The following is a 20,846-nucleotide window of genomic DNA, read 5'->3' on the forward strand; positions in this document are numbered from 1 at the left end:
CTGTAAAGAAATTCGTTATAAAAGTGTTAAATTCCGTCATTATTCATCTCTACGGGACTCAAAATCAGTACGCTAATTCCGTAAATTCGTCATATTAACCGTAAAATTTTGCAACGATTTGATAAGAATTTTACCGGAGACTCAAGAAAACTTCTCTATATCGTTATATCGAATATATTCGATATATCGAATTCGCTATATCCGTGTTCGTACTAAACGAGTTTTATTGTTTTTTTTTTAAATTTCAGATTAAAGTTTTGAAACGGGTATTTTAAAGAAAAATCTGTTTCTAAATAGATAAACAGAGGAAAACTGAACAGCTGATAGAAATTTGGTAGTGAAAAATTCATCATGAAAAGTTCATTTACAAAGGAACTGTGTCGTATGTTGAACGTAACAGACCTGGAACAGCTTATAACAATATATTAAAACATTTACTTATAATTCTTATAGAAATATTCAGAAAACTAGTGCAATCATCAAACGGGATATCGATGCTGAATCTTTAAATCGGTTTTTCATTTGTTATCATAAATAAACCAGACATTAAGTAATTGTAAAATGTTAATTCAGATTAAAAATCAAATTTGATATGATATCATGTCTTGGTGCATTTAGTTCAAAATTCAACTATTTATGACGGAGCAGCATTTGACCCATGTAAATGCATTTAAAAAAGTTACTTTTCATCTTTTTGATTATCATATATTAAAGAGACATGGTCACAATTTTGGTAAAAATTTATTTTCCTGTTTTTAATGTCTACATCACCTCGGTAAGGCATAGCTACTGCTAGTAATCAACCAACATTTAAGATCCAGTCATCGAGTTATGAGCGATCGAGATATAGAGCTCACAATTCTTTGGAGTGTAAACAAAGCTCTGGTCATGTTGTTGGTTTGATTTTGAATTTTGAAACGAAATTTTCAGTTTTAGGTCTTAAATGAATGTGTTAAACTCTAGCAACTGTTTATTTAGTTCAAAACAAATTAACAGATAGAAAAATCAGCTTGAATTAGAACTTTGGGTGATCATAAGAAATGCAGAACTAAATCATTGTAATCAATAAAAAATGATTCAAAATTGTGTCCATACAATTAAATAGACAAATTGTATTTTCTTTTATGATTACGTGATATTGATTATCGCACAACTTTGATACATTTATTTATGAACGTTATAAAAAATCTTAATGTCTAAGATGCATCAGCCAGATAAATTGACGAAGTATTTCATACTGACCAGCAGGTTTAGCCATGGACGCCCCTATGATGTTAAAAGTGGCACTCGTGCTGACTATATGTGCATTGGTATTCCAAATCATCGGTCTGGCAAGCCCGTATTGGGTCTACATGGAATTTAGAACTGGCAAGTTCTTTTCCGGTTTGTGGAAGGAATGCACAGAATTAAAGGAAGCAACATGTACAGATACAAAAGATGATAAAGGTACAAAATATCACAAAAATGGCAGAAATATACTTGTAGGACTTGTTCATATGGTTTGCTTCTCAAGTCTTAAAACCTTGCACTTACATAATCAAGTTTGACATGCGAATAGAGCACGACTCTATTGACCGTTTTGATCAGCAAGTAAAATCATCTACTTAGTTTAAAACCTACTTACTCTTAGTAGTTGATGGGTTCTTAATTTAAAAGTAACTGACAAAGTTTAGATGAAATCATTTAAGTATCTCAAGACAAATTTTTTTTTTTTGAAAATTACGGATTCTTATTTATTCATTTTCTTTTCGGGCGCGCTGTACGTCTACTGAAACATTGGCATATTTTAGTAGCTACCTAAATATTTTGTACAATCATTTCTGAACGAGAATCACAGTTCTAATCAGAGTTTTTACTTATTGATGGGAAAATATATTGGAAGCTCTAGCTAGCTAGAGCGTTTTGCAAATGCATGATAACTGAGATATTTCACACCGCGTAGACATATACATGTTTAACCTAGACATATACATGTTTAACCTATTCAGTCTACGAAACATGTCTGATATTGTTCATTTGAGAATTCATCAATCATATTGTGTTTCAGTTTTTAATCAACATAGGGACATCAACGTTTACATTATATCGTTTATCTTGTTTATTAATTAATGTAAATACAGCAAGTAAAATTATACGTATGACTGAAATTAAAAGTTTGCTTAAGTGAACCTCAGTTTCATGCATTTGCTTACTTAGTAACACCAAAGAGCAAAGAACAAAATAATGGTTTGATATTTACATTGAAGGATGTGCTTGGGAAATCAATGATAAACAACAAAGATGATGTTTTATCCTTACTTTACTTTCCTACTCTATTGTAGAAGACTGGTTTAAAGCTGTACAAGCTATGAGCATTCTGGGGTTTCTTGTGTTGATTGTCGCTGTTGTCATGACTGTTCTGAAACTTTTCGTCATGAAAGACAATAAGCCTGTCCTGTTCGCCGGTATAGGAACATCATTTGCTGGAGGAACAAACATCTATAGAACCCATTTGAGTGACATAGACAATGTTAAATAACCACACACTCTTTAGAAACAAAACTCAAGAAAAAATGTAGCTTATGATATCAAACAAACATTGTGTAGCAAGTAAATTTAGATGCCAATTAATTAAGATTAAGTAGAGGATTGTGATATTTCACATTATTATTGCATTTGTGTACAAGTTTCTAGAATGAAACCTTATTCTATCTATATTGCAGGGATCTTCATTTTGATAGCAGTAGCAGTCTATGCAGCGAAAATGAATGACCTTCTCACTATTGATTTTGACTATCATTTTGCGTTTGCCTTCAGTATCATTGCAATGATAACGGCATTTGCAGCAGGAGGTGTGATGCTAGTCGGAATAATGAAAGAATGAATGTCAAAAACATTTAAGGAATTTTTAAATACATGTGTATTTAAGATAAGACTACATTAGAATCTTTAGTGCTTTCCAGTATTTTTTTTTATTTAAAAGGATCAAAACTTTCATTTTTATTCATAAGAGACGCTTAAATTAAAAATGTCATTATTAAAAGGACCTAGACACGATTTGAGCTAAAGAATTTCAATTTTTTTTATTCATTCTTAGAGACCAGAATTTTTAATTTGGGTATTTTTCATGCTTTGTAAGAATGTAAAAAGTTAAATATCGAGTTTGAAGCACGATACAAAGTTTGAAATTCCTTGTTTTGTAAACAAAGCTCGAGTCTTGTGATTGTTTACATATGTTTTAAAAATATGTATATTTCAATCAGATGTTGTATTCTTTTTTGATAATATTATATATGAAGACATTGAATCAGTTTGCCACAAGTCGTTTTATCAAAGAAATAGTTGTTTCTTTTCTATACAATAACTATAAACAAATATATGACGTGACCTTTTGTTACATAACATTGAATTCTTACCTCTATATCTCGCTTGTTACTTAACTTTACCATTATAATTTTGGTTAATCATTCAAAATTTACAAGTAAACTATTTTATGCATAAAAAATAAAATTCCATCTCAAATCGTGTCTTGATCCTCTTAAAAGCAATCTCTTGTGTGATTTTTTCTCTCAAAATAATCGAAATAAATGTAATGGGAGATAATTCGGATGATAACTCTTGTCTTTTAAAGATGACCTCATATGAACTTTGACCACTGGACTTTGCTTAGCGACGTGCGTTGTTTGTTAACAATTCAATAAATATATATCATTTGATATCATATTTGAGTAAAAGCAAATCCAAATTATGCAATGCAACCATATAGTCAAATATCTGTTCAATTATGTCAATAGCATAGTGTGCTACTTCCCAAGAAAGAAAGGTGTATCATTTTGATTAGGTATACCATGTTGTCAGCTACCCCATTGTTGTAACTATTTTGTCCACTGTGAACTTCACCTGCCAATTTTACTAAAGTAGTTTTAAAAAAAAGTTGTGTTGTTTGGCATATACTAACATAAAGTCTTTGATAAATATCTAACATTTGATTTCCATCAACATTAAAAAACTGTACAAAGTTTTAAAAAATGCAGTCTTTTCGAGTATTCTTACTAAACCATCTGATACAATTTTTTGGGACCCCCCATCAATTATATATATATATATATATATATATATATATATATATATATATATATATATATATATATATATATATATATATATATATATATATATATATATAACTCTTGAATAGTGATTAAAAAAGATAAAGCCCATGTGACAAGATAATGATTACACATGTAACTAAACTGGTGAAGTTACTGAACACATTGATGTCATGGAAGTTTTTTTTTTAAATACCCTTCACCCTCCAGAATCCTAGAACAAGGTCTTTTAATGTGGTTTTCAAGAGTTTAAAGAGGAAAATAGTCTACATGCCTTTAAAATATAAAACAGACATAACTTGTCATGTTTCTAATGCAAATTTGTTTTTGTAGTATTGTTTTTCTCTCAATATTGTTGGCATAAAGCCATTTTAAACGAGAAGTGTTTATTGATCCCAGTCAACATTGCAAAGATATTTGGTAATGGATAACTTGTTAATTTAATACAAGACATCATGTTAAGTAGGTAAATTTGAGTCCAATTCTCTATACACATACCACTAAGAGTAAATACAAAAAGCTATGCTTCAAAGAAACCTTTTAAGTGAAAATCAACATTACTTAGTGTTTGTTATTCAATCAATCTAAATTAAGCAGTATATTTTTAAGAAAACTAACAAAGAGCAACAACTGAAGATTGGCAGTCAATTACTTTTCAGTTACTTTAATATTTTATAAGTAAATAATTTAATTTTGGTTGTAACGCGCTTTCTGATTGGCTAAAAAAATATTTTATATCGTATTAAGAATGTTGCCTACGTCATAGTAAGACTAACGTCATAAACGTATTAATACGCCTGAGTTACGTTTGAATTTTGTACAATTTAACGTCATTTTTAAGGTCAAATGACCGTTTTTATCTACAATGAAGAGTTAAAAAATTAAATTATAAGCAATGAATTCAATATTTATTAGTTTTCATACGATATAAAATGGTTTGAAACAGTATACGCTTTTCTATAAACCGCTTCGCGGTTTACAAAGCGTAAACTGCCCCAAACCATTTTATATCTTATTAAACAAATAAATATTGAATTAATTCCTTATTTATTAATTTCTACGTATGGCATATGATAACGACTTTTTCCAGTCGGAAAGCGATGTTGGGCGCTCCTTATTAAAGGCAGAGAATGGTCGCTTTACTGTTGAAAAAGGTGATTGCAAGTCAAAGAAAAAGAACTCTACGTAATTCGGAGTTAGATACCAATGTGTTATTATTAATATACCATTGGGTAAACCATCGCGGAAACAAGTGCATGTGTAAATTTGTTAGAGTATCACGCAATATGGCCTTAAATTTATATAAAAGATAGAGTTGTGGCCACAACGAGGAAATAATAGGAAAAATGTAAACAAAAATGTTTATGTTTTTTCTCTATCTTGTTTATATGCATTCAAATCTTGGTCCAATTCCATAAATGCTAAATTTGCATATATTTGTTTAAACGATTTTCCGTTGAAACATTTTTTAAACATGCAAATTAATAATCATTTATTAGTATATTGTGTGTAACCAATACTTTCTTGTACATGTATGTGTTGAATTAAAGGACATGTATACACTAGTACTGCTTCCAGGATAACCGTGTATTCACCTATATGCATACATATAATGACAGATTCTCATTTTTTTTCTCGTATTTACTGGTGACAGGTAAAGAACATTTAAAAAAACATGAACCATCAAAGTTGATCAACAAAAAAATGAAAATGATTATTCAAAATTTAATAACAATAAGCGATTAAATTTCAACAAATTTGTACAGTTACTAAAACTTGAAGCACGAAATATTACTTCTTAATAATATTACTTATCTAAGGCTTCTCTAAAAATGGCGAAGCACTATTTCTAAGCTACATTCCGCGCCTATCTTTCCGACTGATGCAAACCATTTGATTACGATCGTGTCACAAAAAGTTACCACCATAATTATGTATAATACGAGTTGTAATACTTCAATTATTACTTTGTAACAAAACACATTTTTATATTGAGTGTTTTTAATTAACCATATTCTCATAGCGGTCAGGCACCGCCTTTTCCAATGTATACGCTTATCCGTCCAGCCTCCGCTATCCCCAATAAAAAAAAAATTAAAAAAAACCTCACAAAGTTAAAACGCTTCATTTTTAAATTTGTTTACACAAATGTGATACCGGTACCGTATCAAAAAATTTAAAACTAATAAACATGAACACCTTAAAAAAAAATTAAATCCTTGTATCTATTCTCACTTTCATACTAAGTATGTGATAAAACTCAACTAAATAGGTAATTACACATCTCAACTTAACACCTTAGCATTTTCATAACCTGAAAAAATTCCTGCATTCCTAAAGTAATCGAAACTAAGCATGCTTATTTTCATTCATTTCAAAACCTCAAAGAAACACACAAGTGTAATCATCCGAAAACCATTCAATACAAAATGTGATATTTGACCTTGGCCATTGGATCTTAAAATCAATACGGTCTTTTTATTCACAAAAGGTCTTTAAGTAATATAATTGCATAAATTCAAGAGTTTTAAAAAGTTTACTACATAGAAACTTTAGATTCATCTCTATGCGGGATCTGTTTGAAAAAAAAATTAAAGGGTTTTGTATTTTTAAAAAACCAAAACTTGGTCTCAACACACAAAAAAAACAATGTTATGAATAAATATTAATAGGATTTGTTCAGGCACGTAGCATCGTTTTTTGAAAGTGGGGGGGGGGGGGGGGGGGCAGACTCATTCAAGAAATCCCGACAAGCCAAAAAAAAAAAAAAAGGAAATTTAAACTTTCCAAAAAATCTTCAAAATCCTAATCCGTGTGTGTGTGTTATTTTCATATCAATTATTTTACATACTCCCAAAAAAGTGGGGGGGGGGGGGCAACTCCATGGTAATTCAATTTTCTATATGTAAATTTTAAAAAATTTGTTGCTGCGAGAAAAAGTGGGGGGCCAGGCCCCCCCTGCCCCCCCCCCCCCCCCCCCCTGATGCTACGTGCCTGTTGTTGATTCAACGTTATGTTTTAAAGGTAAAGTATTATATGCAACGATAAAGAAAATTTATATTGAAGCAGGAAAAGAAATCTTTTTTCTTTTTTTGCTTCACCGTTTTATGCAGCAATATTATCGCAGAAGTTTGTTTCTACCATCCTCACAATGTCAGGAATCCTGAGTCCATTCACGGCCACGAGTGGACTCAGGACCCCTGACATTGTGAGGATGGGTTTCTACGTGGTTTTTGTTTTAACGAAAAAACCTTATTGCGCAATTAGTGTTGTACGATAATTTAATGTACAGGCTGATACGCAATTGAAACAAATCGAAAAAGTACATTCATTCCAGATAGCGTATTTAAAAAATCTAATTAATCATTGACTTTATCCTGAGTGGACTCAAATAAATATGAAATGCTTGTCATTGAATGTATTGTATGTCTCATGTGACCTTAATATTGACTATAAAACTCAGTTCAGTGAATTAATTGTATCCAATTCCAGAAACTCAAAGAAGCATTTTGGAATTAAATATAAATAGCAGAAATAAGTGAAATTATACAGATATATTATTAGAAGAAAGCTTATAAAAATAAAATATATGTGAGTTAATGCTTAAAGTGAAACCCCTGCTGTAAAATTTATATACCAAATAAGAGAAGTCGACATTTAACAGGAAAATGACGTTATAGTTGTTTAACAAATAAATCCTACCGTATGACATAGCTTCACAAGGAGAGTGTGAAAATTCCAAGCATCTACAATTACTAGTTGCTAAGAATTCTTTGACGAAAACATGTTTAAAAATTAGGCTAAAAAACAAAGTCGTCTTTCAACAAGAAGATGACGTTTGATTGGTACAACAAGGGATCAAACCTACACAAAGTGTTAAAAATTTAAGCTCCTGCGGTAAAACGTTGTTACGGACAGAAATATACTTTGGAGCGGGAGTATAAAAAGTATTAAAATATTTGACAAAGTGACCGATGGACAGACGCAAAGAGAGAAATAAAACCTATGTCATCTTCAAGTACTACTGTTAATAAATAAATAAATGCATGTAGATATTTAAGTAAAAGAAAAAATACTGAACATACCAAATGTTTAGTCTCATTGAGACAAAAAGTATGCACTATAGTATACACTTTAACAAGTTTTGACCTGCTTGAACGGTTTGTTTGAACAGTTTGCAATTTATTTTTGCTTAGAATGCCACATCATTTAACTTCAACATTCGTTGCTTACACAACTATTTGATCAAAGGTATTAAAAATGGATGCAATTGAGAAGTTAACCGTCTTATTTCAAGAAGTCTGAAAAAGATATCGAGCAGTTTTAAAATATTTGACTGTTTCTATAACGATTGAAACGATTGAAACACAAAGACTATAAACCTTGTGCGTCTGCAATAAGCAAACATAACTGGGGGAACATCACACATGAAGGTAAATTTAAAAAAAAACCCGGAATGAGGTGACTTTTGAAACTTTAAAAAAAATAGCCATTAAAACAATTTAAAATCTGTTTTTGCTTCAATCAGCGAACGATATGCATATCGTGTTTATGTAAATTGTCACCTTAAAACTATTATTATTATTTTTATATTATTATTTTCAAGATCATCTGAACAAAAGAGTAAAGTATTGTCAAATTTTTCTTTTCTTGATTTCTTGATATATTGCAAAGGTCGGTTTGGAATGCTTTTAAGATTATTACTCTTAGTCTACAGGAACCACAGGGGACTAGATTAAACAATTATTGGAATTAATTTCTAAATATTCTGAATCTAGTCTAGAAGACAATTTTACTCGGCAGAGAAGGCGTTCGAATTAATACGGTCGTTTTTCTTTTATTTTTGTTTGTACTTCTTTTAAAGAAAAACATTATCTTTTTCTCATTTTTGGGAGTTGATTTTAATAAACTCTCCTATGCAGTTACTCTGACAAACCGAAAGTGAAACGGTGTTTGGACCTAAGCACAAATCATCAACGCTGACAAGACGTAGATCTTGAAAATAATAGAATAATTCGGTGTACTGTATGCTGTACCATTGTTTTTCAAAAGAAACGTATTTATAAATACCTTGAAAATAGTCAGATCTTATATAGTACGAACAATTTAATTGTTTTTTGTAGTTGTATGTATTCCTACGCCAAAGTTCTATATATTCTCGTTCAACCAGACGCTCGGCTGTCTCCGTAAATCAACGACGAGCAGAGAGTCTCTCTTGGTAGTCGGAGATTAACGGAGACAGCTTAACGTCTGGTTGAACGAGTCTAGAGTTCAATATTGCTTGGATCCAGACGTGTATAATTTTTAGACACATTTCTATTACTGATACACAGTTTGATGGAATTTATTCTATCTTTAATGTGCGTAATTCAAATACGGTTAGAAACTACTTGCCAGGGAAAATACCATATCGTTGATTTTAAAATTGATAATAATCAATAAAATCAACTCCCGACAGTACTTCAGTACTCTGATTATTTCTTAATATCGCATAGTACCCTAACTCCATCACTAGCCAAACTCCGTCAGAAATCAAACGATATTCTTATATTATGAAAAGGTCTTTGTGATTGTTGTTATTCTGAAGATCATTTCATTACAATGAAATTAAATAACATTTAAATTGTATGTCCCAATTTTACTTATTATAACTTGGTCTAGATACAAATTACGTCTAGACTAATTGTTAATTTATCTTCATTCCATGGCGTATTATAGAGCACGTGGGTGTCGGAGTTAGGTTTATAAGATATGATAAGTACGTGTGATTAACGTCGTTTTAGTGGGCGTATTTGAATGATAATAAAATTATAATGTTTTAGGTTAAGTTTTTCAAATGACAAAAACCATTTAAGATAATTTACAGAGAAACGTGAGATGTTTTCTGCTGATGGTGATGGAGTTTGGGTACTAGGAGATATATAATGAAATTATGTTGAGAAATTCTTAAAACGATATAGACAACGACTTAAATACATATGCTCATGACCCGGATTTAGAAGCGCTTGCACCTTCATTGAATGGGATCATGTTGTAATATTTTGAAAACTAAGAGATGAAGTAAAGAAAAGTCAATATAAATGTATCTTTGTTCTATACATTGTAAATTGGAGAATATGAAATGTGAAATTTCTTTGTATGACTTGTACGTTCGTTTTTTTAAACATGGGTGCGGGGATTTGACAGGTATTGTACGCCAATGTTCTTTGCAAAAGAAAGGCGAAGGGGCTTTTAAAACAGAATTCTTGCTTGTTTTTTTTAGTTTGAATGCAAGAAGTTTAAGCACTAATGCATTGTCGATAAATATATCGATATCAATAGAAATCCAACATTTTTGACGCTCGCTGTCGAGGAACTAATGGCATATTTGCACACCTTGATAAGGAATGATGACAAAATAGTAATTTGCCATTATCATTTCATATTTAAATAGAAAATTTGAAACCTTTCATTTTTTTTGGGTCAGTCCTTTGCAAATTATCACATGTGTTAATTAAATAGATCCCTTTGTCGTTGAAATATGATATTATCTATCATATAAAAATTAAAATTACCCATTTTTAGCTATGTTTTCCAGACAAATAAATAACAATTCTTATAAAATATATTTTTTTCTATTTAATATAAAAAAATTATGACCATGTTGGGTTCTTGTTTTTAGAAGATAAATGAATAATTGGTTTTCATAAAATGCAAAAGTATTTGATCATATGAATGAATGAAATGTATTATTAATTTTAGACCGTGCTTTACCTTTCACAACTTTATTGTGTGTTATTTATAAATTTATCTTATTAGCCACTCTGCTATTTTAAAGTTGCGAATCATAGATTTGATCATCATGGTATATGTGTATTTTTGGAATAGCTGATGAAGACATGACAACCTCGGTACTTTTGATAGTAGCCCTCGTGCTTACGATATGTGCAGTGGCCTTCCAGATCATTGGCGTGGCGCCACCGTATTGGGTCTCCATAGATACTGTTTCTTTAAAGATGCATTACGGTTTGTGGACTACTTGCACTGAAGTACAGACTGGGACAACATGTGAAGATTCAGATGCTGATGAAGGTAAAGCAATTTGTTTTAATGTTAAAAATTTAACGATTTCTCAAAAAGTATCAATCTCGATCGTTGTAAATTAATTATGCAGGAGTTATCCTTATTGGTTTCTATATGAATATAACACGTTTTAAAATCAAAAGGTACCAAACTCGATCGTTTTATTTTCTCGCTGCAAGAGTTTACCGTATTTGTTTTTACACGGCATTATCAATCATAGTCAAGTTCAAAGACAATCATGTACTCACTGAGTCTAGCCAATCCTATTTACATGCATGTATCCTAGTGGTCAATATTAAATTATTTTAACAAAAATGTGTGAATAGATAAAATAGATTATACAGAGATATACTCGCCCCCGTTTTATGTTCACTCATTTTGCCCTTTGTCAACGGGCGAAGTAAAACTGCGCGCATTCCAATGTCTTCAATAAGAACTGTGTCGGGGCGGACCTGTTTGCAAAAAAGGCGAAAATTACATGCAGCAAAAAAACCCCACTGTAAACAGTATTTAAGATGTGAATATTATGTAAAATCTGCTTTGGCTGTTGCTCCGTACAATTTTGTAAGTTCAGTCATAGAAATGCAAAAACGACATGACTAATTGCAAGGAAAATGATAGATTTAGATTTTGCCAGTGTTGTAATTTACTTAAAATGGCATACATGTATGTTTATGTATCAACTTTCTTACATCTTAAATGCAGATTGGCAGAAAGCTGTACGAGCTATGAGCATTCTGGGGCTTCTAGTGTTGATTGGCGCTGTTGGCATGACGGTTCTAAAACTATTCGTCATGAAAGACAAGAAACCGGTTCTTTTTGCCGGTATAGGAACATCATTTGCCGGAGGTAAGATTTACATTTCGACGTGTATTCTGGATATATCTTAAAATATCTAAATCAGCTAATTTATACAAAACATTCAATACGAAGGGTATGTAAGATCAATATTGGTTGTTATATCATAATTATTCATACTTGTAAGATGAATCTTTCATGTATTTCAGGTATCTTTATCCTGATAGCAGTGGCAGTGTTTGCAGCAAAACAAAATGATGAATTAGCTAATGTTGATTTCACCTATCATTTTGCGTTTGCGTTCAGCATCATTGCGATGATAACGGCATTCGCAGCAGGAGGTGTGATGCTGTTTAGCATGACGAAAGAATGAATTGTGTTTACAGACATATTATTGAAAACATAGTTTACGAAGCATATGTTGAATGATTTTGTACAAATATTTTGAACACTTTTATTAACTAATCTTACTGTGCATTGTTTTTTACAATCTCGAAAACCATTGTCAACCTCCGCTTCGCGTCGGTTGACAATGGTTTTCTCGGGGTGTCAATGTCAACTGTTACCCTCCCAAACAGGCACTATTTATATATTGTTATACTTTCATGTTAAATACTGAAATCTGATTGGTTAAGACGCAGTTAATAATATTTACTATTACCCTCAGCGTTAGCAACGCACTTGGCAACGGGTAACATTAAAAAATATTACATGCGCGAAAATTATGCGCGTACGGTTCGCTGTAGAATTCACGTTATTCCTATATAAAAGCAGTAAAATTTTCTTAAAAATTTTAAAAAAGACATTCAGTATAACAAAATAAATAGTGCCTGTTTGGGAGGATAACAGTTGAAATTGACACCCCTCGAAAACCATTGTCAACCTCCGCTTCGCGTCGGTTGACAATGGTTTTCTCGGGGTGTCAATTTCAACTGTTACCCTCCCAAACAGGCACTATTTATATAATGTAGCCTTTTGACCTGATTACTCTCTGTATCCGTCAAAATAGATCTTTATAGAGTCTGAACCTATTATGTTTGTTTGTTTATCCATATACGTTAATAAATTGCCTGCGGTTGATTTTTGCACCTCAACATTTCATTACCGATTTTTAGTTCCCGTTTAAGTCTAAACCATATATTTCAATTATGTCTCAAATCTGGATTCTGAGCGGGCCAACCCTTGGTATGCATGTTTTTTTGTAATCTGAATTCTTAAACAAATTTAGCTCAGTGAATGGGGTGTTGTCATCTTGAAAATGCAAGTATTTCTTGGAAATGATGGGCAATAACAGGCCAAATCAACATGATTTCGGACATTATTACAGAAAGTGATAAGAGCAGAAAAATTGATGCAAATAAATATTTCTTTTGTCGATTTTGGCCACACCTACATAATAAAAATAGATTTGTGCATAATTTATTATAAACATTTTAACTAAATAATTCTTAATCCTTAATGTCCTTATCTTTAAAATCATTTTGCATATAATATTTTTTCCTTATAAGCAGTGACAACAATCATACTTGTGCATGGTGAGTAAAATGACGCTCGAGCTGATGTAAGGCGATATCGGACTCATATAGAATGCGATATTAAAATGCCATGTAATAATCTATATTATTTTACTGTTCGGTAAATTTTTGAAGGAAAAGAAATATTTTTGAAATAGTTTAACCATGATTTAGTGTTGATGTATGCAATTTTGTATACTAGTATCTACATGTATCTACTGAAACAAGAATTTATTAAATCTTAAATATTATAAGTAAAATAATTGCAATTGCTAGTTCCTATAACATAAATCCTGTTTTAAAATGCTACACACATATATACCTAACGTCATAATAAAAACAATTTTTTGCATGTGCAGTGCTGCGTTGTCAAGGACTAATGCCATAGCCATATCTAAAGTTTACGCCTCTTGTTACGCCGCTTTACGCTCGACTAAGTCTCGGCGTAAGTCCTTGGACAAGACTAAAGTTAGGGCCAAAGCTTATGCCTCTATATGAAACGAGTCCCTGAAGCCCACATGAACCACACTATCTGTAGATTCTGTAATGCCTGAATGTATTAAACTATCGCCTAAATATATATATTTTTATTCTTTTCTTACAAATGTTTTCATTTATAACCTACATTGTGACTTGATCATCTAAACTTATAGATTAAGAAATTTTGCAAATAGACTACAAAATGCCAGCACCAGAGTAACTGCTTACACCTTTGATATTTCTAAACGTGTGAGATGATGTCCGTAGGCTATAACTAAATTTTAACTGATAAGTAATCATTGTAAAATTAATAAAAAAAAACCTACTTTCATTTCATGATAAACAAGCCCAAAATAGCAAAAATGAGAGTAAGGAGGTGGACACGCTTTGGCGTATGGTAAATTTAATTTTAATATATTTTCAGCAACACGTTTTGAAGTTTAACATTTACTATTATTAGTGAAATCGAGTTCGTTATTGTAATTAATTAACGGGTTGACTAATTAACGTCATGGAGAAAAGGGTAGGACTAGGTCATCATGTATCGCGGGCAGACACCTTGGATCGAACGTCTCTGGTTAATACAAAAAATATGATAAATAAAATGGGATATTTAAATAGATTTTAATTTTAATAAAGTTTTTTTTTCAATCCTGCAACAAAAAGAATTAAGGCCACATACATGACTGTATATACCATCAATTTTAGTTAGTATTTTTCACCCCTGTTTTCTCCTCTAAGTATCAGCTTTCTAGCCACTGAGATAGTTTTTTATTTTGATTTAAAGAATAGGTTAAGAAGGAAATATTCGGACGCAGTATACACAATAATGAAAAAAATCATGGTTCAACATATATTTATAATGTGTAAAGTGTTAATTCCCGGGCTTGCGCGGGATATCATCTAGTAAGATTTTAATTAAAACGAGTTACCTCTCCTTTCCTTGCAATAAGGAGACTCTGCTGTAGGTTTATGACAACCTGATGGCGGCTGTCCTTTTGTGATTTTACTTTGAAGTTCGCAATGGATTGTTTAATTGAAATTTAATTCGAATCGTTATACATACGGCCCTTATAATATACGTCATCCATTTCGAGGGTTGTTCGAAATTATTAGTATTGAAACATTTGCTCTTACTCCCTTGGAAAAAAACATAAATCATTGAAATATCACCAGAAAGTAAACCAGGATACTTTTTTATTGTGGAAATTTTGAAGTTAATGACACCATTGTTCATCACTGGTAAGCTAACAAACTTGCCTACACCCACTGACCCGGAGCAACCACAAACTCATTGCAACGTCTCCTTGCTCCTATGTTTTGAGCACATCACATATGAACGGAAAACATGAAATATTCTTCATTTGTTATCTGTTCTTTTTTAATTTCCAAATTTCAACATTTACATTTTCGCTCCATTTTTGATTTTTTGTAAAAAAACAAACCGAGTTCTTTCTTCCTAAAAATCAACTGACTGTGAAACGTCTCTTGCATTTATTCTTTATATATGTATTAGACCTGTTGAAATCAATTGTGTGTGAAAATTACCTGATACATGTATTTAGCCGCATTGTTTTAATTCTAGTTAAGCAGTAAGTAAATAAAACCAGATTAACTGAAGCTTTTGACCCCTTTTCACCGTATAATTTTTGTTTCAGCAATTTTGGGACATATTTTTGAACTTTCTCCGTATTTCACGAACATAAATTAAATTTGCCTAAAGTGACAATGAATAGTATATTTTTCTTTCTTTTTTACTATCATACAACTTGGAATAGAAAAATGTAATCAATGTTTAGAATGGAACAAGGACTATATTTTTGGCGTAATATTGGCGTAGGAAAATATCACATGTTGCGCAATTCAGAATTGCTGCAGATTATATATATATAATGAGTCTGTTTTAGCATTTTAAAAACAATAACGATAATGTTGGATTTTTTTTTTACTAATGTGAAATAATAATATACTTGGGTTTCAGAATATGTTTTTAAAATATGATTTGCTTATCAAATAACATTTTTATAAGCTTTTTAAAGCGCCCATTCTATACATTGATTTTTGTGAAAAAATCACTAAAATCAGTTTTTCTCTCTTATGAAACGGTCAATATATTAGCTTTTCTGTCAATTTATATCTTTATATAAAGTCTTCAGAATACATAAAAATTAGAAATATTTTATTATTGGAAGCATAAAAAAATAATCAAAATTTCTTCAAAATTTAAGAAAATTAGAGGAAATGCGGGCTAAGCAATATAAATTTGAGTATAAATATTTATTCCAATTTAGTAGTATAAGCTGATAGACACTCTCATGGTCTATGATTTCATTGAAGATTTGAATCTTCAAATCTTAAACAAATGTCTACAGAACTATAAAGAGCTACACTTATTTTTATCACTCTTTACGTTGAGGAAAAAGGTAGTGACCTTGACCTGACCTTTATCCGAAAACATAAAGGTCAAATTTAATTAAACTGATAGAATCATTAAGTAATATGATCCGTTTGACTGTGTCAAAATTTCATGCATTTCTTATTATAAGAAGTATGTTTGATAATAAAAAGACTCCTTCCTTAAGGGCCTGAGCCCTTCTTCAATTTGTCACTGTTACTAGATCACGAACTAGCCTGTTTAAATCATTAAATCACGCATCTATACTAATAAATGAAGACATTTTGTCAATAAACTTCAAAATGCCTGCATCAGAGTAGCTGTTTACATCTTTGTCCGTAATGTCCGTAAATTATAATTGAAGTAACTATTGTGAAATTAATTAAAAGCCTACTTGGTGGACACTCTTTGGCGGATCCAAGTTAGTGGAAGTTTGCGTCAAAATATATACTTGCAGGGAAATAATATTGAATGAATACGTAAAGAGTGAATATATTACTTGGAACTTATTTAGAATATTCACGGAAATTAGAGATTTGACAAATGTTGAATTGATAAGATGAGCTAATTCTTTTCTTGAATGCTCGATTTTAGTTTTGATGGATAGATCTTTCTACAACGGAGTAACCAAAAACGTGGGTTGACAAACACAATGTCGGCAAGTGAAGGAAGAGTTCATCATGCACCAGGCAGATAAATTGTATCAAACATAATCGCTTAATACGAAAATTGAATACTAGTAAATATACAATTTTAGTTTTAATAGGAAGAACATTCCAGAACAGGATGCCTAAGAATGCTTTTTAATCGAAAGCTTCTCTTTCCCAATTTCAATGAGGCGCTGAGATCCTAGGCTGTACTAACAATATGATTGAGTTTTTCGTATTCCTTATGAACGGAAAATAAATCTTATCTCGCTATCCAAAAATGTTTACATACACTAAGAAAAAATATTAAACCAAAGGTACTCTTTGAGTGAAGTTTAAGCCAGATTGGACCAATGGGAGTGAAGATATACTCCGAACAAGGATTTTTCCCATCAATCTAATATGACCTTCAGCTTCAACCTTGAAGCATGGTTCAAGTTCACTGCACACCCTTTACCCAAAGGCGGATTTTTTTTATATAGATCTACTATGACCTTAAGAATCAACCTTAAAGCATGGTTCAAGGTCACTGCACACCCTTTACCCAAAGGCTCCCTGTGGGTGAAGTATGAGTCAGACTGGGCCAAGGGGAGAGAAGATTTGCTCCGGACATGAGATCTCGGATGGACAGATGGACGGAAAGACGGACAGACTGATAACTATAGGGCGCCTGCAGAGCGGTTATTTAGTCAGCTGATTTTCTCAATTGTCATTAGAAAACATCTTAAAAATGCTATCCACAAATCTACAACCCCTCTAAAAAACACAAATAATCAATAAAGTAAAGGAGGTGAAAAAGGCATGGGATGTATCAATCTTTTTCATAAGAGGGGAGGTGTTACAGGAAAATTGCAAAAAATGATATAATCATACTATAAATTTTACCAAATATTATTAAAATTTCGTTATATTGATTTTCATCAGTCAATATCAATAGAATCAAATCAAAGAAAAGCAAAGTGACAAAGCACAGCTAGAATTTTTCAAAGAATTATAATATGTTTACTCATATGAGGAAAATTAGACATCGTGAATCGAAAAAGCAAACTAATATAATTGCAGCATAAAATCAAAAATATGAAATGTATATAAAAATGAACCATGTATATACAATATTAGGTCAACTACAAACCAGAACCATTTAGTTGATCTAATATGGTTAATACATGGTCAGTAAATTCAATATGGAATTTACTGACCATGTATAAACCATATTAGGTCAACTACAAACAAAGTAACTAATAATATTGACCGGCTAGGAATAATATTTAAAGAATATTTCCTCTGTTTCGATCAATAGCTTCTGCTTTGATGATTTGTAAACGGTGACGTAAATAACTCTTCGCGACTCCAAAACATTAGATAAATAGATAGTTATAATAGGCAATCAGTCAAGGCAAGTAAACAACGGACGCACAGAAAATTACGGCGATCTGATGTAAAATTCTTCCTTTTTTGGTTTGTTCCTTCATATAACAAAACAAATGTTGACCGAGTTTTCGGGCAACATTGATTATATTAGCCCCCTTGGGACGAATATATTGCCCTCCACTTCGCAGCTGGCAATATTTCGTCCCTCGGGGGCTAATATAATCAATGTTGCCCTCAACCCCAGTCAATGTTTGTTTAATGTAGCAGCATTTTTTTTTACAGAATAGAACTTTGTTGTATACTGTGGAATCATTTCACATTCGCGGGACCCGGGTCAATGTTCGTGGTTTGCCAAAATGTTCATGGTTCGTGGGGATTAATTTCTTTGGTAGCAATTTCGGGATTATTTGAACAAGTTTAAACAAAATGAATGCTAGTAAATACGTTCATGGGGATATAAGATTGTGGGCAAGGATAACAAATCAAAGCGACGAACCTTGACCCCACGAGCAATGATGATTCGACAGTAGGTTTTTAATAAATATTGCTTGATCGGCAGGAGTTAGCTTTCTTTATCATATAATATTGAAGGTTTTACAAACAGTAAATGATAAATTGCCATAGTTTCTAATTAGTATTTTGTTTTTCAATTTAGATAATATAATAGTATATCGGATCCAAAAATCTAAGAAATGCTAAAAAAAGATACCAAAGTATTTTGTTGATGTAATAACACAAAGAAGATCAAATAAATGCTTTTCAAGTACATGTAATTGGTGTGATTACAATATAGGGATAATATTCTAGGCCTTAACAAAGTGTGATATTGTTCATTTTTGGGAGTTGACTTTAATCAATTCTCCTATGCAGTTACTCTGGCAAACCGAAAGTGAAACAGTGTTTGGACCTAAGCACAAATCATCAAGGGAAGGAAAACCCTAACAGAAAACCACCAGCCCTCCGGGTCCTGGGGGTTGGGCATGGGGTTAGCAACTCCACCTCATAAAAACCCCACAGTGTTACAGAAACCGCAACAATACCACGTCAAGAGCAAGACCTAGATCAGGAAAATGGCTTGCAAGATGAGCTCATGACATGTGCAGGTGAAAGCCATCAGGAAGCCAGTGCACCGACAAATCTGCGGCCCTTTGCTCCCCAACGAGCGAACAGGAATAAGTGAAGTGACAAATCATCACCGCTGACAAGACGTAGATCTTTGGCTGTTGCTCCGTACAATTTTGTAAGTTCAGTCATAGAAATGCAAAAACGACATGACTAATTGCAAGGAAAATGATAGATTTTAGATTTTGCCAGTGTTGTAATTTACTTAAAATGGCATACTACATGTATGTTTATGTATCAACTTTCTTACATCTTAAATGCAGATTGGAAGAAAGCTGTACGAGCTATGAGCATTCTGGGGCTTCTAGTGTTGAGTGTCGCTGTTTTCATGACTGTTCTAAAACTATTCGTCATGAAAGACAAGAAACCGGTTCTTTTTGCCGGTATAGGAACATCATTTGCCGGAGGTAAGATTTACATTTCGACGTGTATTCTGGATATCTTAAAATATCTAAATAACCTAATTTATACAAAACATTCAATACGAAGTGTATGTAAGATCAATATTGGTTGTTATATCATAATTATTCATACTTGTAAGATGAATCTTTCATGTATTTCAGGTATCTTTATCCTGATAGCAGTGGCAGTGTTTGCAGCAAAACAAAATGATGAATTAGCTAATGTTGATTTCACCTATCATTTTGCGTTTGCGTTCAGCATCATTGCAATGATAACGGCATTCGCAGCAGGAGGTGTGATGCTGTTTAGCATGACGAAAGAATGAATTGTGTTTACAGACTTATTATTGAAAACATAGCTTACGAAGCATATATTGAATGATTTTGTACAAATATTTTGAACACTTTTATTAACTACCTTACTGTGCATTGTTTAGCACTGTTAGATACTCTAATATTTAAATATTGATTTTTTCTTATTTGGATTGAATTTTAACCTTAAAGACTTTTAACACTAAACTTAAAGCATGATGTCACAGATATCATTTATTTTTCAAGGAGCTATATTGTTAATATGTAAATTTCACATATCTTTTATATCTACAATGTTGTGTTTTTAGTGTTCATTATTTTAAAATGGTAGTAAACTTAATAACGCGATGCTTTGGAGAAATAAAACGATCAAATAAAACCACGAGATATTTTTACTTCGCATAATACAGTATTTTGTATAATCATACTTTCATGTTAAATACTGAGAGCTGATTGGTAACGACGAAATTGATAATCCGTTCTTTTACCCTCAGCGTTAGCAACACACTTGGCAACGGGTAACACGACGAATTGTTACATGCGCGTAAATTATGCGTGTACGGTTCGTCGTAGAATTCACGTAATTTCTATATAAAAGCTGTAAATTTTTCTTTAAAATTAAGACATTAAGTATAATAAAATAAATAGTGCCTGTT

At 31.8% G+C, this 20,846-nt stretch overlaps 2 protein-coding genes across 2 annotated transcripts; both read left to right on the top strand.

Moving 5' to 3' along the window:
• The first annotated feature begins 1,256 nt into the window (after positions 1-1,256).
• LOC128179205 (uncharacterized) lies at positions 1,257-3,085 on the top strand. Its single transcript, XM_052846614.1, has 3 exons — positions 1,257-1,446; positions 2,322-2,495; positions 2,703-3,085. The coding sequence occupies exons 1-3, from the start codon at positions 1,257-1,259 to the stop codon at positions 2,861-2,863; spliced, it is 525 nt and encodes a 174-aa protein (XP_052702574.1). The 3' UTR covers positions 2,864-3,085.
• A 5,403-nt stretch (positions 3,086-8,488) lies between these two features.
• LOC128179189 (uncharacterized) lies at positions 8,489-13,178 on the top strand. The gene is made up of 4 exons (XM_052846613.1): positions 8,489-8,521; positions 10,956-11,159; positions 11,856-11,999; positions 12,158-13,178. The coding sequence occupies exons 2-4, from the start codon at positions 10,967-10,969 to the stop codon at positions 12,319-12,321; spliced, it is 501 nt and encodes a 166-aa protein (XP_052702573.1). The 5' UTR covers positions 8,489-8,521; positions 10,956-10,966; the 3' UTR covers positions 12,322-13,178.
• The last annotated feature ends 7,668 nt before the right edge of the window (positions 13,179-20,846 follow it).

Source organism: Crassostrea angulata, chromosome 1 (assembly GCF_025612915.1).
Source record: "Crassostrea angulata isolate pt1a10 chromosome 1, ASM2561291v2, whole genome shotgun sequence".
Lineage (NCBI taxonomy): Eukaryota > Metazoa > Mollusca > Bivalvia > Ostreida > Ostreidae > Magallana > Magallana angulata.